This window comes from Schistocerca gregaria, chromosome 4 (genome assembly GCF_023897955.1).
Source record: "Schistocerca gregaria isolate iqSchGreg1 chromosome 4, iqSchGreg1.2, whole genome shotgun sequence".
Lineage (NCBI taxonomy): Eukaryota > Metazoa > Arthropoda > Insecta > Orthoptera > Acrididae > Schistocerca > Schistocerca gregaria.
The window spans coordinates 620,056,609-620,075,582 of record NC_064923.1 but is presented as its reverse complement, the minus strand read 5'-3'; the positions used below and the strand labels follow the sequence as shown (position 1 = coordinate 620,075,582).

Sequence of the window (18,974 nt, the reverse complement as noted above, 5' to 3'; positions counted from 1 at the left end):
CTTTCGCTGCCTGCCACGCCTTGAAACGACCTCCCAATCAACCACAGGCGAGGGCTCAGCCCCACTGCGGGCAGCAACCGGGGCAACCACAGCGGCAGACCGATCTGGGGACAGACGGGATGAGGTTGACATCCCCGTGATACCCGAGTCCGGCTCCCCACAGTGGTGCCCATTGGCAACAGCCTCAAGCTGCGCGACCGAAGTCAGCGCCGATTGCAGCTGTGAGCGAAGGGATGCCAAGTCAGCCCTCATCCGAACACAGCAATCGCAGTCCCTGTCCATTCTAATCGATGTTTAACAACAGTTACTGAAACACGAGTCGGTGCCTAGATAACGCAAGCGGAACACGCAAAGAATGTATCAACTAACCTATACAAATGCCTAACGACTGCGCTACAATCTGCTGAATTTACGATTACAGTAACTAAAACTCGAAATTGCACCTCCTATACGAAACTCACACGCAATTTGAATAAGAATCTACGAAGTAAACACTAAACCGCGATGCTACAACTGTCAAATACTATAATACGCCCGAAATATATGAATTAAACAATGCAAGTACCCAAAAACACGCAAAGAAATTAATTAAACTATGTAACAAATAAGTAAGCTAGGGTTATACGACTTGCTGCTGCAGCTGCTTATCCAACGGCGGCAGGGAGCACACTGACTGGCCAACCGACTCTGGCCGTTCACAACAAAAACAGAAGACAGACGACTACGCGAATTTACACTATTCAGGTACTCAGGCGCGATGCTACAACCCTCAAATACTATAATACGCCCGAAATATACGAATTAAACAATGCAAGTACCCAAAAACACGCAAAGAAATTAATTAAACTATGTAACAAATAAGTAAGCTAGGGTTATACGACTTGCTGCTGCAGCTGCTTATCCAACGGCGGCAGGGAGCACACTGACTGGCCAACCGACTCTGGCCGTTCACAACAAAAACAGAAGACAGACGACTACGCGAATTTACACTATTCAGGTACTCAGGCGCGATGCTACAACCCTCAAATACTATAATACGCCCGAAATATACGAATTAAACAATGCAAGTACCCAAAAACACGCAAAGAAATTAATTAAACTATGTAACAAATAAGTAAGCTAGGGTTATACGACTTGCTGCTGCAGCTGCTTATCCAACGGCGGCAGGGAGCACACTGACTGGCCAACCGACTCTGGCCGTTCACAACAAAAACAGAAGACAGACGACTACGCGAATTTACACTATTCAGGTACTCAGGCGCGATGCTACAACCCTCAAATACTATAATACGCCCGAAATATACGAATTAAACAATGCAAGTACCCAAAAACACGCAAAGAAATTAATTAAACTATGTAACAAATAAGTAAGCTAGGGTTATACGACTTGCTGCTGCAGCTGCTTATCCAACGGCGGCAGGGAGCACACTGACTGGCCAACCGACTCTGGCCGTTCACAACAAAAACAGAAGACAGACGACTACGCGAATTTACACTATTCAGGTACTCAGGCGCGATGCTACAACCCTCAAATACTATAATACGCCCGAAATATACGAATTAAACAATGCAAGTACCCAAAAACACGCAAAGAAATTAATTAAACTATGTAACAAATAAGTAAGCTAGGGTTATACGACTTGCTGCTGCAGCTGCTTATCCAACGGCGGCAGGGAGCACACTCAATTCAGGTCTGTCGTTTTGTCGGTAGTTTACATAGTTTCTTGTTTGTCGGTCATGTGGTGGAGAATTTCTTCCTGAATCGTAACTGCGCGCTGGCCGTTGCGTCTAAAGTTATTCTGTCTCCCTTGATAATAATTATTTTGGTTACCATATTGTCTGTTTCTCTGATTGTGTCTGTGATAGTAACTACCGCGGAGAGGTGATCTTTCCCTGTAATTATTGCTACTCTGCCAACGGTTGTCATACGGGTGGTGTCTGTTTTGGTCACGATTTGTATTGTGAGAATAGCCTTGTCGTGTCCAGTTATTATTTCTTTCATCGCGGAATTGTGACGGATGTGACCTGTAATTGTTATGTTCCTGTTTTCGCGTTCCGCGATTGTCAGTGTCAATTTCCAATTCTTGTAACAGTCCCTGAAAAGCTTCAATGTCCTCTTTGCAACGTCCTGCCAAAATAATAAGTCGTAAATGTTCCGGTAATTTGATTAAGCAAATGCGGATGAGTTCTGAGGGGCTGTATGGGTTTGACAGGTACTGATTCTTGTGCAACATGTCTTCAAAATATTTCACAAGACTGGAAAATTCAGATTGTTCGAAATGTTTCATCATTATGATGCCATGTTTTATTCGGTCTTGTGTAGCTTGAGACCAATATGCTGAGAGGAAGGCATGATAAAATTATCCTTCACTGTGGCAATCGTGAATGACCAATCGCATTCTTACAGCTGGTTCATCCACCAAGTAGCCACACATAAATTCTAATCTGTGTTCTAATGACCAGTTGGGAGGAAAACAATGAGACTATTGATGAAGCCACGCTTGTGGAGGAATGTCGTTGCCAGAATTCTTAAATGTTTTGAATTTACGTGTAGTAACGAACAGCTTATAGTCATCATGTTGGCGAGTCGCATGTCGGTCATTGTTACGTCGTTTCGGCGGTTCCATCTCAAAATTCGGTATACCTTGCCAATTTCTTTCATGATTTCCGAAATGTCCTGTGTTATTATTTTGTGGCTGTTCCGTATTTCTATGTCCCTCTTCCCGTATTGGAGCGCGAGTGTCCTCTGAAATACGTAATTCTTGTATTACCTGTGTCAGCTGACCTTTTACTTCCCGGATTTCTCTTTGGTGTTGCGTATTAATTTGATTCTGATTTTGTTTGAATTTCCTAATTTGTTCGCACTCTTCTGTGTCATTAAAGACTACCGGTTTTGTGTCATTCAGATTTTCATCTACCTTCGTAGATAAAGTATTTAGCTGATCCGAAAGTTCAACTACTTTCTCTGATAATGAACTAATTTCCTCCATGTGTCTTTCTGAACCAATTTTCAGAGTATCTACTGTGTCCTTGAAGTTTTCTTGAGTTTTTGCAAGTTGCGTAACCGAATCGGTAGATGCAACTGAGTCAATTTTGGCTTGCAAGGTCTCATGATTTTCATGAACAGTAGTATGCAGTTCTTTTATGGCTGCTTGGTGATTCTGTAATGCATTTTCATGCCGCGAAAAAATAGGTTGAAAATGCTCACAAATTTGTGTTTTTACGTCATTACAGACTTTTTGACATTTCGATTCGATTTTATGTAATTCAGTAGTTAAATCTTCACGTGTTTGTTCAAGTGTATGTTCCACTGAGTCTAACTTTTGAAGCTTTTGGTCCATTGCGTCTAACTTTTGAACATTTTGTTCCATTGTGTCTAACTGTTGCTGTGTTTGTCTCTGATTTTGTTTCATTTGTTGCATTAATTGCAATAATAATGTTTAGTGTCTGGAATCTGTTCCTCTATGCTTTTCGGCAGTGCATTTGCACTGGCAACATTCACATTTTGACAAGCAGAAAATGTGTCTTGTCTTATTTGAGAAAACGGTGAGGACGCAAAACCTGAATGTACAGTATTTGCAAGATTGTGTCCTGTCATTTCGGTTTACTGAGGCGAGATGTTGCCTACCGATCGATCGATAATGCTTCCCTGTTCACTAATTGTTTCACTGCCTACACAATTATTTGACGCCCGCTCCATTTCCCTATGCATAGTTACCAAATTACTACTTTGAATGTCTGTTAATTCATTACACAGTGGTGCTAGTAAGCTACGCTTGTCGTCACTATTATTTCTCAGTTTACTTTGGAGCCTAGTGTTACGTTTTTCACACGCCATTATTGTCACAATATTTCACACAATAACACAGAAAACCACAATTTGAAGAGCAAAAATAAGAGAACACATTAACATAGCACTGCAAATAATATCTAGTTAATTGCGAGCACAGCTGCGAAATACTTCGTGCGAAACTACGTGCCACAACTGTTTTACTGTACAACAATGAAAAACTGCAACTACAAAGGAAATTCTCTCTATGATTACGTGCTAGCAATAAACAAAAGCTACACTAATTACACAAACTACAAGAAAAAAACAGAAGATTCCAGTGAGGTATCCTGGCAGGGTCGCCATACGAAACGTCCCCTTAGAAAAATTATAAGTAATTAAGTGACGTGTGGGTAGCCAAGGCGGGCTTTGTTTGTTGTGGACCTTCTTGTACCGTGAAATGGAATATGTTTTCCTAGGTAAATGACCACGTTAGAGCTTGGAACAGTTTTCCACATTTGGGAAAACCATACCTTCAGAGAAAGACTTAAGCACGCTTCAAATGAATGCTACCATTTTAAAACGAAATAAGAAAATTTATTAAGCTTTTATTACAGAGCTAGCTATAAGCGAAAAATTGAAAAGTCTTCCCAGGTGCAAGGCCCTCTCCTGCACATTGGAAAGTATGGTTTGTTTGACAAGGAAAACCCTCTCTGTACACTTCGTCGTTCTTCTGAAGTTTTAGTACAAATTCTGACACACAATATTTTTATTTTTTAACGCAACGCAATCTGACTTTCAAAAATACCTACAAAAAAATGGCCTTGACTAACATTAACCTATACGTTTCACAAATCGCTTACCTCACAAAAATCTTGGTTACTCGAACTACTGCAATACAGCGAGCGCCACTACTGCCAGGTAATAAAAGATTCAAACTACAGAAGGCACTAACTACTGATAGGGATAGTTAGCAAATGAAAGATTTTAATAGAGAACAAACAATGTATTTACCTTAATAGTCATAATATATGTAGCAGTTCACGACATCCATTCTTACAAATTTCAAAACTCCGCCATCTCTCTCCCCACATCCACCACTGCTGGCGGCTCACCTCCAACTGCGCAACGCTACGCGCTGTTAACATCCAGCCGCCCAACACTACAATGGCGAGTATTACAACAATGCCAACCAGCCACTGACTGCACACGGCACAGCCAGTGATTTTTCATACAGAGCGCTACGTGGCGTTACCAATAAAAAAAACCTAAACAGCCTACTTACAATTTAACGTCAACTGTCACCTGCCACACCATACAGCAATCTTTTCTAAATCGCTTTGCAACTGATACTGGTCTTCGGATGACCTTACTAGATGGCAAATTACAGCATCAGCTGCGAACAACCTGAGAGAAGTGTTAAGATTGTCACCCAGATCATTTATATAGATCAGGAACAACTGAGGTCCCAGGACGCTTCACTGGGGAACACCTTATATCACTTCAGTTTTACTCGATGATTTGCCGTCTATTACTACGAAGTGCGACCTTCCTGACAGGAAATCACGAATCCAGTCGCACAACTGAGACGATACCCTATAGGCCCGCCACACAGTCCACGACTGCAGCGCCCTAGAGCGCTCGGCTAATCCTACGCGGCGTAATTCTACACATGTACTACATCATTCTTCGTTACAAAAGCTACTGGACAGTGTATAAAACTTTCAACATATATATCGGATATACAGGGTCTGTTACATGTATTACATGTAATGAACAATGTACTGAACAATAAAACAAAATCTGAGGAAAGACGTATTGAGAAGAGTAATTAGTAGTGCAAAAGACACTGCGCTTGAAGAGGATTGAAGCTTATGTAAGCGTGAAACTAAACTACGTTCTAAAACAAAACAAGGGCTTAGTAACCGTATTTCTCGATTCTTTAAAGGAGAGCTGTAAAGAGCACCGGGACGATGGATTTGAGCTGCTGCCAGTGCGCGTTCGAGGACACGGCCTTCCTGGCGGGGACGTGCGGCGCGGGCTTCGCGCTCTTCATGTCGATGGTGGAGTACGTGCTGCGGACGCGCTGCGACTTGGCCGACCCTTGCGGGCGCGCGGGCCGCGACGCGCCGCTGCTGCTGCAGCAGCTGGGAGAGCCGCCCGCAGTCGACTTCATCGTCGTCGGCGCCGGCGTCGCGGGGCCCGCGCTAGCCGCCCGCCTCTCGGAGAGGCAGAACTGGACCGTGCTGCTGCTGGAGGCGGGGCCCGAGGAGCCCACCGCCACGCAGATACCGGTCAGTGCGCCAGCTCTCGCGCTTAGACCATTCATCTCCATCTACACTACTTGCCATTAAAATTTGCTACACCAAAAAGAAATGCAGATGATAAATGGGTATTCATTGGACAAATATATTATACTAGAACTCACATGTGATTACATTATCAGGCAATTTGGGTGCATAGATCCTGAGAAATCAGTACCCAAAACAACCACCTCTGGCATTGAGTAAAACAGAGCTTGGATGGTGTGTACAAGCACAGCTGCCCAAGCAGCTTCAACATGATTCCACAGTTCATCAAGAGTAGTGACGAGCCAGTTGCTTCGCCACCATTGAACAGACATTTTCAATTGGTGAGAGATCTGGAGAATGTGCTGGCCAGGGCAGCAGTCGAACATTTTCTGTATCCAGAAAGGCCCGTACAGGACCTGCAACATGCGGTTGTTCATTATCCTGCTGAAATGTTGGGTTTCGCAGGGATCGAATGAAGGGTAGAGCCACGGGTCGTAACACATCTCAAATGTAACGTCCACTGTTCAATGTGCCGTCAATGCGAACAAGAGCTGACCGAGACGTGTAACCAATGGCGCCCCATACCATCATGCCGGGTGATACGCCAGTATGGCGATAACGAATACACGTCTCCAATGTGCGTTCACTGCGATGTCACCAAACAGGGATACGACCATCATGATGCTGTAAACAGAACCTGGATTCATGCGAAAAAAATGAAGTTTTGTCATTCATGCACCCAGGTTGGTCGTTGAGTACACCATCGCAGGCGCTCCTGTCTGATGCAGCGTGAAGGGTAACCGCAGCCATGGTCTCCGAGCTGATAGTTCATGCTGCTGCAAACGTCGTCGAACTGTTCGTGCAGATGGTTGTTGTCTTGCAAACATCCCCATCTGCTAACTCAGGGATCGAGACGTGGCTGCACGGTCCGTTACAGCCATACGGATAATATGTCATCTCGACTGCTAGTGATGCGAGGTCGTTGGGATCCAGCACGGCGTTCCGTATTACCCGCCTGAACCCACCGATTCCATATTCTGCTAACAGTCTTTGGATCTCGACCAATGAGAGCAGCAATGTCGCGATAGGCTACAGTCCGACCTTTATCAAAGTCGGAAACGTGATGATACGCATTTCACCTCCTTATATGAGTCATCACAACAACGTTTCATTAGGCAACGCCGATCAACTGCTGTTTGCGTATGAGAAATCGCCTGGAAACTTTCCTCATGTCAGCACGTTGTAGGTGTCGCCACCGGCGCCAGCCTTGTGTGAATGCTCTGAAAAGCTAATCATTTGCGTATCACAGCATCTTCTTCCTGTCGTTTAAATTTCGCGTCTGTAGCAAGTCATCTTCGTGGTGTAGCAATTTTAATGGCCAGTAGTGTAAAAACATGTGCATACCTACATAGAATTACTACTAACTGACACACTGTGTTAACGGAATTATGTGTCAGTCTTTGTAGTTCAAGAGGATTCAGAATTTGTACTAAAACTTCAGAAGAACGACGAAGTGTACAGAGAGGGTTTTCCTTGTCAAACAAACCATACTTTCCAATGTGCAGGAGAGGGCCTTGCACCTGGGAAGACTTTTCAATTTTTCGCTTATAGCTAGCTCTGTAATAAAAGCTTAATAAATTTTCTTATTTCGTTTTAAAATGGTAGCATTCATTTGAAGCGTGCTTAAGTCTTTCTCTGACGGTATGGTTTTCCCAAATGTGGAAAACTGTTCCAAGCTCTAACGTGGTCATTTACCTAGGAAAAAATATTCTATTTCACGGTACAAGAAGGTCCACAACAAACAAAGCCCGCCTTGGCTACCCACACGTCACTTAATTACTTATAAAAATATACATAATTTTCTCACCGAAATACTCTGTAACTGAAGAATTAACAGTATCCTACGGAAATGCCTGAGCTAGCAGGACAGAGTGGGGTAGGTTGTGGAAACGGGCCAAAATAGGTTGCTGTCAGTTGCACTCATCATACAAACTTTATTTATTCACGCACAATATTACAACAAGAATGCAAAACACTCAAAACTTTAATCGACCTTCTTGATTAACTTTAGATCGGCTGAAGGCCACACTTGAAGTGGAAGACACAAGGCCTAAGCAAAAATCGAAGTACAAGGTTCTTCTGGAGGTTTCACCCAAGAATATTTTCTAAATCTTCAATCTAATCGACTGAAGGCCTTAGCAATTTAATTTTAATGGAACTTGGCTGGAGGCTACATATTAAGCAGTAAGAAGTGTTTCAATAAAAAAGCAGGCCTTATCTTAAAACAATGAATGTAAAATTCGATTGAAGACCCATAAAAAGCATCACAATATTATGCCTTAAGAGCAAGACAAGCCCATTAATTTAAGAGATATTAAAACTCGGCTGAAGGCCACACATCAACACAATAATTTAACGGCTTACGGCCTTAAAAGATTTGGTGTCAAATTCGGCTAAAAGCCCCATACAAGGAATAATAATCTTATGCCTAAAGGGCAAGAGAGGAACATTAATTCAGGATATATAAAAACTCGACTGAAGGCCACGCATCAACCAAATACCTAAAGCTCAAACACGTAAGTTACTATGTAACAGACATAGAACAGCGCTGAGAAGTTTCCAAAGCTCAGCCTGGGACTGTGACACTAACGCCCGTCTAGGTGAGACCGGCAGCCTGTCCAACAACTTCTTAATTTGGAGGCAACCCAACCAACAGGCACCCGACCGACCAATCGACCAAATCACTTCCGCTCCATGCAACCAGCAAAACGACCACAAGTTTTCAATACACAATACACAGAATATTGATGCCCACAACGACCAGCAACACCTCAGCTGTTGAACTACACGCCGCGCTGGACAGCTACAACATGACGAGGAAATTACGTCAACGACCAAGGCAGGTAACTGGAACGTCAACGACCATAAGGCAGAAGATACCGCTGGTGAACTTCCATAACAGGGAATAAATTAAGTTAAATTTCACAGGAAGACGACTGGAATCTTAGCCGACTTAAATAGACACATGTTGTTGCTCGCGGAAATGTCCCTAAAGCGACATCCAGGATCAAAGGAAGAAATGTAAACAGTTGAGGCGCGATAGTAAGTTAAATAAGGACTCAACTTTCATGTGAAAGATCGGTGGGCGACGAACTTCGTAGCACTCCAACCACGCGTGCGCACCACCAGCGGCTCCAGCCCAACTCAGTGCGACGGGGGCTTGCTTGCTGCCCCACGCCAACCTGCCGACTGGACTGCTGCTCCGTCGCGACCGCACTGCTGGTGCGTCTCCCACTCACTGCCTTCCTTCGGACGGACGACGTCCCGGAGACACTGGCTCGGACCCAACCATGCAGAGGGAACATTACCGACATCTCTGCACAGGAAGGAACCGACCCAAATACACGTCGTCGATGAGACGACCGACCGAACCAGCGGTCGTCCCCGCTGGTACTGGCTGTGCGGACCCCACTGCGGCTCCATCCCCGACAGCACTTCTGCCACGTTCCAACTCCAACTGACTTCCAGACACACGACGACCCAGAAATACTATTGGTTGCCCAGAGATAGTACGACAGTGCACTTATCGATACGCACTGCTGCTGCCACTCACGGGTAGGCAAGATAACAATTCAGTGACACCAGTAATTGAAATTAAAATGACGAGGCGGCCGTATGGTAAAAACAAGATGTTAAATAAGGATGGCACGAACATGAGCCACGCACGGCTCACCTACAAATAGCTTTAATATATTACACTAGAGTTTAATATGTGGAACTCGCATTGTTTACAAACGCTACACAAAACACAACCTCACGTCCCATGAGAAAAAAAATGGTTGGAACTGGTTTTGACGGTTCATAGTGCGCATTATTTCATGTGGTTATAGAATCGTGTTCCTAGGTACACTATTCTCCATGTGCAACATTCTCCTATACAGTTAAGTTGTTAAAATTCCAAAATTTCTAATCTGATCACAGCTAGCTGCCAGATAAAGACTGGGACCCACAGCTCCCATTTTTACTATTCTAATTGTCTGTGCTATTCAGCCACATCAATCCTTAGAGCTTCAATTTTTACAGTACCTGTGTCCTCCCTTTTTTCGAATTGCGCGGAAGGTCTTCTGCATAACTCATTACCGAGCGATGTAGCGCAGTGGTTAGGACACTGGACTCACATTCCGGAGGACGATGTTTCAAATCCCAGTCTGCCATCCAGATTTAGAGTTTCCGTGATGTCTCTAAGACAGAGGGAAGGTTCCTTTGAAAGGGAACAGCCGATGTTTTTCCCCATCCTTCCCTGATCCGAACTTGTGCTCCATCTCTAACGACCTCGTTCTCGACAGACCATCTAACATTAATCTTCCTCGCTTTTTTATTTTTATTTGCTTTCTTAATTTGCGTACCTTATTGTACTAGTATTTCTCAAAAAATACGTATCGCAGCAAAACGGAATGGCAGCAACAGAGTCCGCATATGGCATGTCTGGTTATCTCTTTTGATAACAGCATTGTCTGCAGAAGACAAACTACCAGGTCCCTACACTGATCCGGCACAGTTTTAATACGAAGCTGCAAAGCAGTGGGTAATTCACCAGAGAAGTTAAAGAATCATACAAGATGTGGAAAATCACAATGTGCCTCCAGTTCTTTTTTCTTTTTATGTCATCAGTCTGTGTGACACTATCCTCAGTATCTTTCTTTCTTGCATTAATCATTTCATCGCTGATTCCAAAATCTGCTTTAATCACTTTTACAAATTCTAACCTTCAGCCGTTTCCGGAATTTTCTTATTTTGTTCTTTCCAGTGCCAACAGAGCAAGAGGGCGTAGGGGGTAACGCATTGAATTCGCAGTTGGAAGTGTCTGCCTGCCCGACTATGTCTATTTATCCAAAATTTCCCTACATAGATAAAGGCGAAGGCTGAGATAATTCCTATGAAAAGAAAAAATTCGATTTCCATCCACAGCTTTTTTCTACCCGCGTGTATCTTCCATCTCAATTGATCTCATTATCAAGAAGACGCTAACCCCCCTCCCCCAAATTTTCCTTTTCATCCGTCTAACGCCAAGTTCCTGCTGAATGTTACAAAATCGTCCCACAGGAGAAAATTTCTCGTCTCGGAAAACATGTGATGTTGATATCAGTCAACGTTTGGTTTAGTATTTCATGGACCGTGCCACAGTGCGGTAAATGGCATGCTTCAGTGATACAGATAGCTAGGCGGTAGGTGCAATCATATCCAGGGGGTTTCTCCTGAGAGACAAGGTTAACCTGTTTCATAAAGAGGGACAGCAATCTTTTCAGTACGTACAGAGGCAACAGTCTAGATGACTGACTGATCTATCCTTGTAGCTACATTCACCACAGCCTTGCTAAGTTGTTACTGCAGACTGACGAAAGCAAAGGGAAACAACAGTCATTATACTTCCCGTGGACATGCAGCTCTACTGTATGGCATGGAGAGCTCCGTTAAATCAGCCTTCTGACCGAAAGCCATAGGAACAACAACAAAATCAAAATGTTAAAACGAGAACAATGGTAATCAAGTGTCATCAGAAAGGGCTCTTAAAACTGTCGTAGTACTTCAAACCGGTAACTGTGAATAGGATGACGTTGTCAGATACATTGTAGGGTTTGCCCCCAACGAAGACTATCAGAAACGTGAAAATTTATACGGAATCTGTTACGCCACATACAAAAACTGTCTTTCATCACGTCTACTAGGACTCGTCAAAATTTTGTTAGATATTTTCAGCAACGGGTTCTGTAGGTATCTGTGACTTTCTCCTAGGGAATCACCTTTCTGTAGGGTGCCTAGTTTACTTCTGGATTATCAAAACCTGGAATTAAAACGCTCATCCGCAATATAGCGCGTTATCCATTCTAACAGCCTGTATCACCTACGTGATTCAGAAACGTTATGAAGGAAACAGAAGTTGTGGTCAGATGTTAGTTCTGGACATCAGATTGTCTGGTTTTGGGAGCTCTTTGCTGATGAGGCTGTGGAAAACGGGAAGCTGTCGTCGTCGAGTGACTGTGGGAGTGTACGAGACGACTTAGACAGAATTTCTAGTTGCTGTAACCAACGGCCGCTTGCTCTAAATGTAGAAAAATGTAAGTTAATGCGGATGAGCAGGAGAAACAACCCTGTAAAGTACCAGTACAGCATTAGTAGGGTGCTGATTTGCACAGTCACTTCTATTAAATATCTAGGCGTAGCGTTTGCAAAACGATATGAAATGGAATTAACACGTCTGGTTGGTGGTAGGGAAGTCGAATGTTCGGCATCCTTTCAGTGGGAGCCTTTTGAGAAAGTGTAGCTCATTTACAGAGGATTGGGAGTATATAACATTAGTGCGACCCATTTTTGTGTACTGTTCGATGATGATAATGATGTTTGGTTAGTGGGGCGCTCAAGTGTCGGTCATCAGCGCCTGTACAAAGTCCCAATTTTTTCACACTCCAATTTTTTATGCAGTCCAGTCTAGCCACTATCACGAATGATGGTGATGATGAAATAATGAGGAGAACACAAAAACCCAGTCCCCGCGCATAGAAAATCCTCAACCTGACCGGGAATCGAACCCAGGACCCCGTGATCAAGGGGCAGCAACGCTAACCACTTTTTAAAAAATCTCATTTTGTTCGCTTTCGTTCGTTGCGTCTGCTAGGGGCGGACGTCGCAAGACACTCGTTTAACTTCGTTGTTGATCGGTTAATTAAGTTTTTTATTACAGAGGGCAGCACCACTAGACCACGAGCTGTGGACAGTACTGTTAGAGTGTTTAGTGTTTGGATTCACCATTTTTTCTTTATTTATTTACTTTTTTTGAGTCATCAGTCTTCTGACTGGTTTGATGCGGCCCGCCACAAATTCCTCTCCTGCGCCAACCTCTTCATCTCAGAGTAGCAGTTGCAACCTACGCCCTCAGTTATTTGCTGAATGTATTCGATTCTCTGTCTTCCTCGACAGTTTTCGCCCTCTACAGCCCCCCTAGTACCATGGATGTCATTATCTCATGTCTTACCAGATGTCCTATCTATCTGTCCCTTCTCCTTGTCAGTGTTTTCCACATATTCCTTTCCTCTCCGCTTCCGCGTAGAAAATCCTCATTCCTTACCTTATCAGTCGACTTAATTTTCAACATTCGTCTGTAGCACCACATCTCAAATGTCTCGATTCTCTTATGTTCCGGTTTCCCCGCAGTCCACGTTTCTCTACCATACAATGCTGTGCTCCAAACCTACATTCTCAGAAATTTCTTCCTTGAATTAAGGCCTATGTTTGACACTAGTAGATCTCTCTTTGCCAGTGCTAGTCTGCTTTTGATGTCCTCCTTTCTCCGTCATTCGTTGTCTACTTTGCTGCCTAGGTAGTAGAATTCCTTAACTTCATCTATTTCGTGACCATTATTCCTTATGTTAAGTTCCTCGCTGTTCTCATTTCTGCTACTTCTCATTACTTTCATCTGCCTTCAGTTTATTCTCAATACGTATTCTGTACTCATTAGACCGTTCATTCCATTCATAAAATCGTGTAATTCTCCTTCACTTCACTGAGGATAACAATGTCAGCAGCAAATTGTATCATTGATATCCTTTCACCTTGAATTTTAATTCCACTCTTGAACCTTTCTTTTACTACCATCACTACTTCTTCGAAGTACAGACTGAACACTAGGGACGAGAGACTACATCACCGTCATACACCTTTTATAATCCGAGCACTTCGTTCTTGGTCGTCCACTCTCATTATTCCCTCTAGGCTCTTGTACATATTGTAAATTGTCTGTGTCTCCCTATAGTTTACCCGTATTTTTCTCAGAATTTCGAACATATTCCACCATTTTACATTGTCGAAAGCTTTTCCCAGGTCGACAAATCCTATGAACGTGTCTTGATTTTTCTTTAGTTCTGCTTCCATTATCAACCGCAACTTCAAAATTGCTCTCTATTGCCTTTACCTTTCCTAAAACCAAACTGACCGTCATCTAACACGTCCTCAATTTTCTTTTCATTTCTTCTGTATATTATTCTTGTCAGCAAATTGGATGCATCAGCTGTTAAGTTGATTGTGCGGTAATTCTCGCCCTTGTCAGCTTTTGCAGTCTTCAGAATAGTATGGATTATATTTTTCCGAAAGTCAGATGGTATGTCACCAGACTTATACATTCCACACACCAACGTGAATAGTCTTTTCTTCCCACTTCCCCTAATGATTTTAGAAATTCTGATCAAGTGTTGTCTGTCCGTTCAGCCTTATTTGATCTTAATCCCTCCAAAGTTCTCTTAAACTGTGATTCTAATACTGGATAACCTGTCTCTTCTAAATCGATTCCTGTTTCTTCTTCTATCATATCAAACAAAACTTCCCTCACAGAGGCCTTCAATGTACTCGTAACACCTGTCCGCCCTCTCCTCTGCATTTAACAGAGGAATTCCCGTTGCATTCTTAATGTTACCACCTTTGCTTTTAATTTCACTGAAGGTTATTTTGGCTTTCCTATATGTTGAGTCATTCCTTCCGACAATTATTTCTTTTTTCGTTTCTTTACAGTTTTCATGCAGCCATTTCGTTTTAGCTTCCCTGCACTTCCTATTTATTTCATTCCTCAGCGATTTTTATTTCTGTACTTCTGAATTTCACTCAAAATTTTTGTACTTCCTTCTTTCATCGATTTTCTGAAGTATTTCTTCTGTTACCCATTGTTTCTTCGCAGTTAACATCTTTGTATATATCTTTTTATTTTCAATTTCTGTGGTTACCCTTTTCAGATATGTCCATTCCTCTTCAACTGTACTGCCTCATTCCTTATTGCTCTATTTATAGCCTTAGAGAACTACAAGCGTATCTCGTCATTCCTTAGCACTTCTGTAACCCACTTCTTTGCGTACTGATTCTTCGTGATTAATCTCTTAAATTTCAGCCATCTCTTCATCATTACTACATTGTGATCAAAGTCCACATCTGCTCCTGGTACGCCTTACAATTCAGTATCTGATTTCGGAACCTCTGTCTGACCGTGATGTAATCTACGTCAAATCTTTCCATATCTGGGTGCCGATTCTGATAAGGACAACCCTATCACTAAACTGTTGACAGCAACACTCTCTCTGCCCTACCTTCCTATTCGTAACGAGTCCTATTCGCGTTACATCATTTTCTGCTGTTGTTGATATTACCCTGTACTCATCTGACCATAAATCCTTCTCTTCTTTCCGTTTAACTTCACTGACCCCCACCGTTCATAGACTGAGCCTTTTACATCGAAACAATTCAGTGGCTTGCTTCCAGATTTGTTACCGTTAGGTCTTACGGAGATGCTTCGTCAACTCAAATGGAAATCCGTGGAGGGAAGATGAAGCTCTTATGGTGAGACAGTACTGGGAAAATTTAGTGAACCGGCATTTGAAGCTGACTATAGGATGATCCTACTTCCGCCAACAGACATTTGCAGAAGGGTCACGAAGACAAGACGTGAAGAATTACGTCTCGTAAGGAGGCATTTAGACAGTCGATTTTCCTTCGCTCTATTACCGAGTGGGATAAGAAACGAAGTTACTAATAGTGCCACGCGACACCATCCACCATGCAACCTACGGTGGCTCGCGGAGGATGTATGTAATTGTATAAATTGAATGAAAGCCTTAGTTTACCATTAATGCTCTGAAAAGTGTAGATGTATTTTTACTCTTCGTCATCCAAATTTAAGGCCATTCGCTACATCAACTGAAAATTTATTTAACTCAGTACCTATTCACTCAGCGATAATCTACATCTACCCCTACATCAATAATCTGCGAACTATAGTGAAGTCTACGGCTGAGAGTACATCCCACTGTACCGATTGTTACAGCTTCTTACCGTTCCATTCAAGTATGGAGCGTGGGAAGAATGATTGTTTAAATGCCGTCGTGTGTGCTGTAATTAATGTACACTGATCCTTAAGATCCTATGGGAGCGATATGTAGTGTATTCCTAGAGTCATCATTTAAAGCTGGTTCTTGAAACTTTGTTAGTAGATTTTCCCGGAATAGTTTACGTCAGGCTTCAAGAGTCTGTCAGTTCAGTTTTTTCAACATTATCAATGACATCCCCCCGCGGGTCAAACAAACCTGTATCCATTCGTGCTCCCCTTCTCTGTGTACATTCAAAATCACCTGCTAGTCCTATACGGTATGGATCCCACACACTTGACCGGTATTCCAGGATGGGTAGGACGACTAATTTATGAGCCATGTCCTTTGTAGACTGATTGCATTTCCCCAGTATTCTACCAAGAAGCCGCGACTGAGCCTATGTGATCGTTCCACTTCATGTTCCTACTAAGTGCTACGTCCAAGTATTAGTATTAGTTTACGGATTCCAGCTGTAGTTCACTAATATTATTTTATAGGATACTATGGTTTTCTATGAAGTGCACAATTTTAAATTTTGGAACATTTAAACCAAGCTGTCAGTCATTCACCATTCTGAAATCTTATCAAGGTCTGAGTGATCATTTCTACAGTTCCGTTCAGACTGTATTTCACGTAGACAAGTGCATCTGCGAAAAGTTTGTCTTTACTATTAATAATGTCCGCAAGATTTTTAATTTAGAACATGAATAGCAACGAACCCTACACGATTCCCTGGAGTACGCCCGAAGTTACTTCTACATCTGTTGATGACTTTGCTGTCGGGCCCAGCATCGCCGTTGAACAATCTAAGATTCCTGCTCACACCTCCTGTTAAGTCTTTTGTGCAGTAGTGTCGCAATTTTAAGAATAATCAGGCAAGCTTATATCTTAAAAAAATTGACGGTAGAACTTCAAAGCGAGAAAAAGTGTTATTACAAGATATTTGGTATCAAAACATCCTAAAGATGCAACTGAAAGAAGACTTTCGCGCAAATTTTGTTCTTCTTGATTCTTAAAAGGCGACCTTTCTTCAGTTCGGAACAGAGACATGATGTAATTTTAAGCATGCGACTGTTTCGCGGAAGTGTTGAGGAACAAAAGCCAACACGCACTTCGATCAGCGGTTACTTATTTATCAAGAAGAAGGATAACGTCCCGTGTGCCACAATCATATCTGACATAGTCACTAATGAATTCTGTTTACCGTGTAGTTATAATTAAATTTTCCCTATTTAATACGTTAGAACACGGAAACTAATTACTATGCGAGTATCAGACTTGGTAGCATTAATGTCCAGAGTATGGGGTGCTTGATTTCCAAGTGTCATAGCGCCACAGTCCAGTTCCAACTATGACCATCAGGTGCCGTGATCAGTCATCGTGATTCGTAGCCTCACATACCTGACCAGTCCCAGAGCACTTCGACAAAGGGAGCAGGGCGTTACTGATGAAGCTCTATTATCAAAACAACAGTAATACTGCAGCTGCACTTGTAGAATATCGCTTGCTGAAAGGATTACGGAAGGGTCCTCTTTATTCAACTGTTGTACGGATTATGATGATGAAGTTCGAATCACCTGGAGAACTGGGCGTCCCTCCGGGAAGAGGCCGACGACCGGTTGCACCACAGTTTGTTGATGAAATCGCTGTTGCTATGGCAGACAACGCTGAGCGCAGTTCCCAATCGTCAGGAAGTGCGCGTGCTGTGTCACAACAATTGAACATCCCGTAGTCCACTGTACGCACGGTGCTTCGAACCATTCTCAAATGGTATCCGTACAAGATCCAAATCGCACAGCAGTTTACATCACAGGACGCACAACGATGTGTTCACTTCGTCCTCCGCTTTCTCGCAAGGAATGAAATTGACGAGGGCTGGCCCTGGACCATCATACAGACAGAGGGAGCTCGTTTTTCTCTGACGGGTAAGACGAACACACAGAATTGCCGTGTGTGGGGATCTTCCCCTCCAGTCACTGTGATGAAGTTCCTCCGTATGGTAAACGTGTCACCGTATGGTGTGGCTTCACCGGATACGTTCATCATCAGCCGATTCTTTTTTGAACAGGCTGGAGCACAAGGACCAAAGACGTAAAGAGTGACAGGCCGGCGTTATTGCGATATGCTTCGTCAGCATATCATATCCGCCCCACAGGAAACATACGCATTGAACTCAACAGTTTTCAAGCAAGATGGGACCTCATCGCACATCGCTGGTGAAGTTCACCTGTTTCTCCGAAACACATTTCGAAACGATCGAATTAGCAAGAGAGGTAGCCAGTATACATACGGACATCCTTCGAAAGCAATCCTGAGCTTTCAGACTCTTCTGGACACTGACGGGCACCATACTGAACCCCTTTTGTAGTAGTAATAGTACTGGCATGTAATGGTGTAATATACCGTAGCAACACATTACAAGTGTTTCAATTGAATTGATTCTACATTTTTCTCTTTCCCGTGTCCTTCACGTTAATGCTGCCAAGTTTGATACTCGTACCGTAATTAGTTGCCGTGCAATAATGTGTTAAACATGGGAAGTTTATCATGTTAACTGAATCTTCCGTTGGTTCTTGGTAGAACAACATTATAATAAATCACTGTCCATGTTTTATACCTCCTGAAGTAGCCTTGTCAAGAACTGATTTTTATTTTATTTTATTAGTTTTGTTTATAAAATAAAACTTTTAGGTAGGCTTACTGTTCCTATTTTTTGTTAAAGTTCTTCCCTGTCTACTCCGTTTTATTGTTATTTATTTACTGTTCAATTTTTTAATATTTACATTCTGAATCGTGGTCACCTTTGTGCTCATACGGCAAAGACTGCCAAATCCACCGGTTAGTCCCTCAACCGTTAGGGGTAAAACCCAATGGGACTCGGGGCAAGTAAGGCTAGCAACCTCCTTCCCGGTAATTTAAATATGATGCTGGCAACAATCAGAGCAAAATGCCTCGGACCCTTGGAGGTGACGGAGTCCCACCTCTAACTGACAAACCAGGGACTCCTAAGAT

General features: G+C 42.9%; 1 protein-coding gene across 1 annotated transcript in view; it reads left to right on the top strand.

The window, feature by feature from the left end:
- The first annotated feature begins 5,723 nt into the window (after positions 1–5,723).
- Positions 5,724–18,974, top strand: part of LOC126267497 (glucose dehydrogenase [FAD, quinone]-like) — a 32,045-nt gene continuing 18,794 nt past the window's right edge. The window contains exon 1 of the mRNA XM_049972782.1: positions 5,724–6,063. Within this exon, the coding sequence (XP_049828739.1) occupies positions 5,743–6,063 (321 nt within the window). The 5' untranslated portion in view covers positions 5,724–5,742. The remainder of the gene's footprint in view (positions 6,064–18,974) is intronic.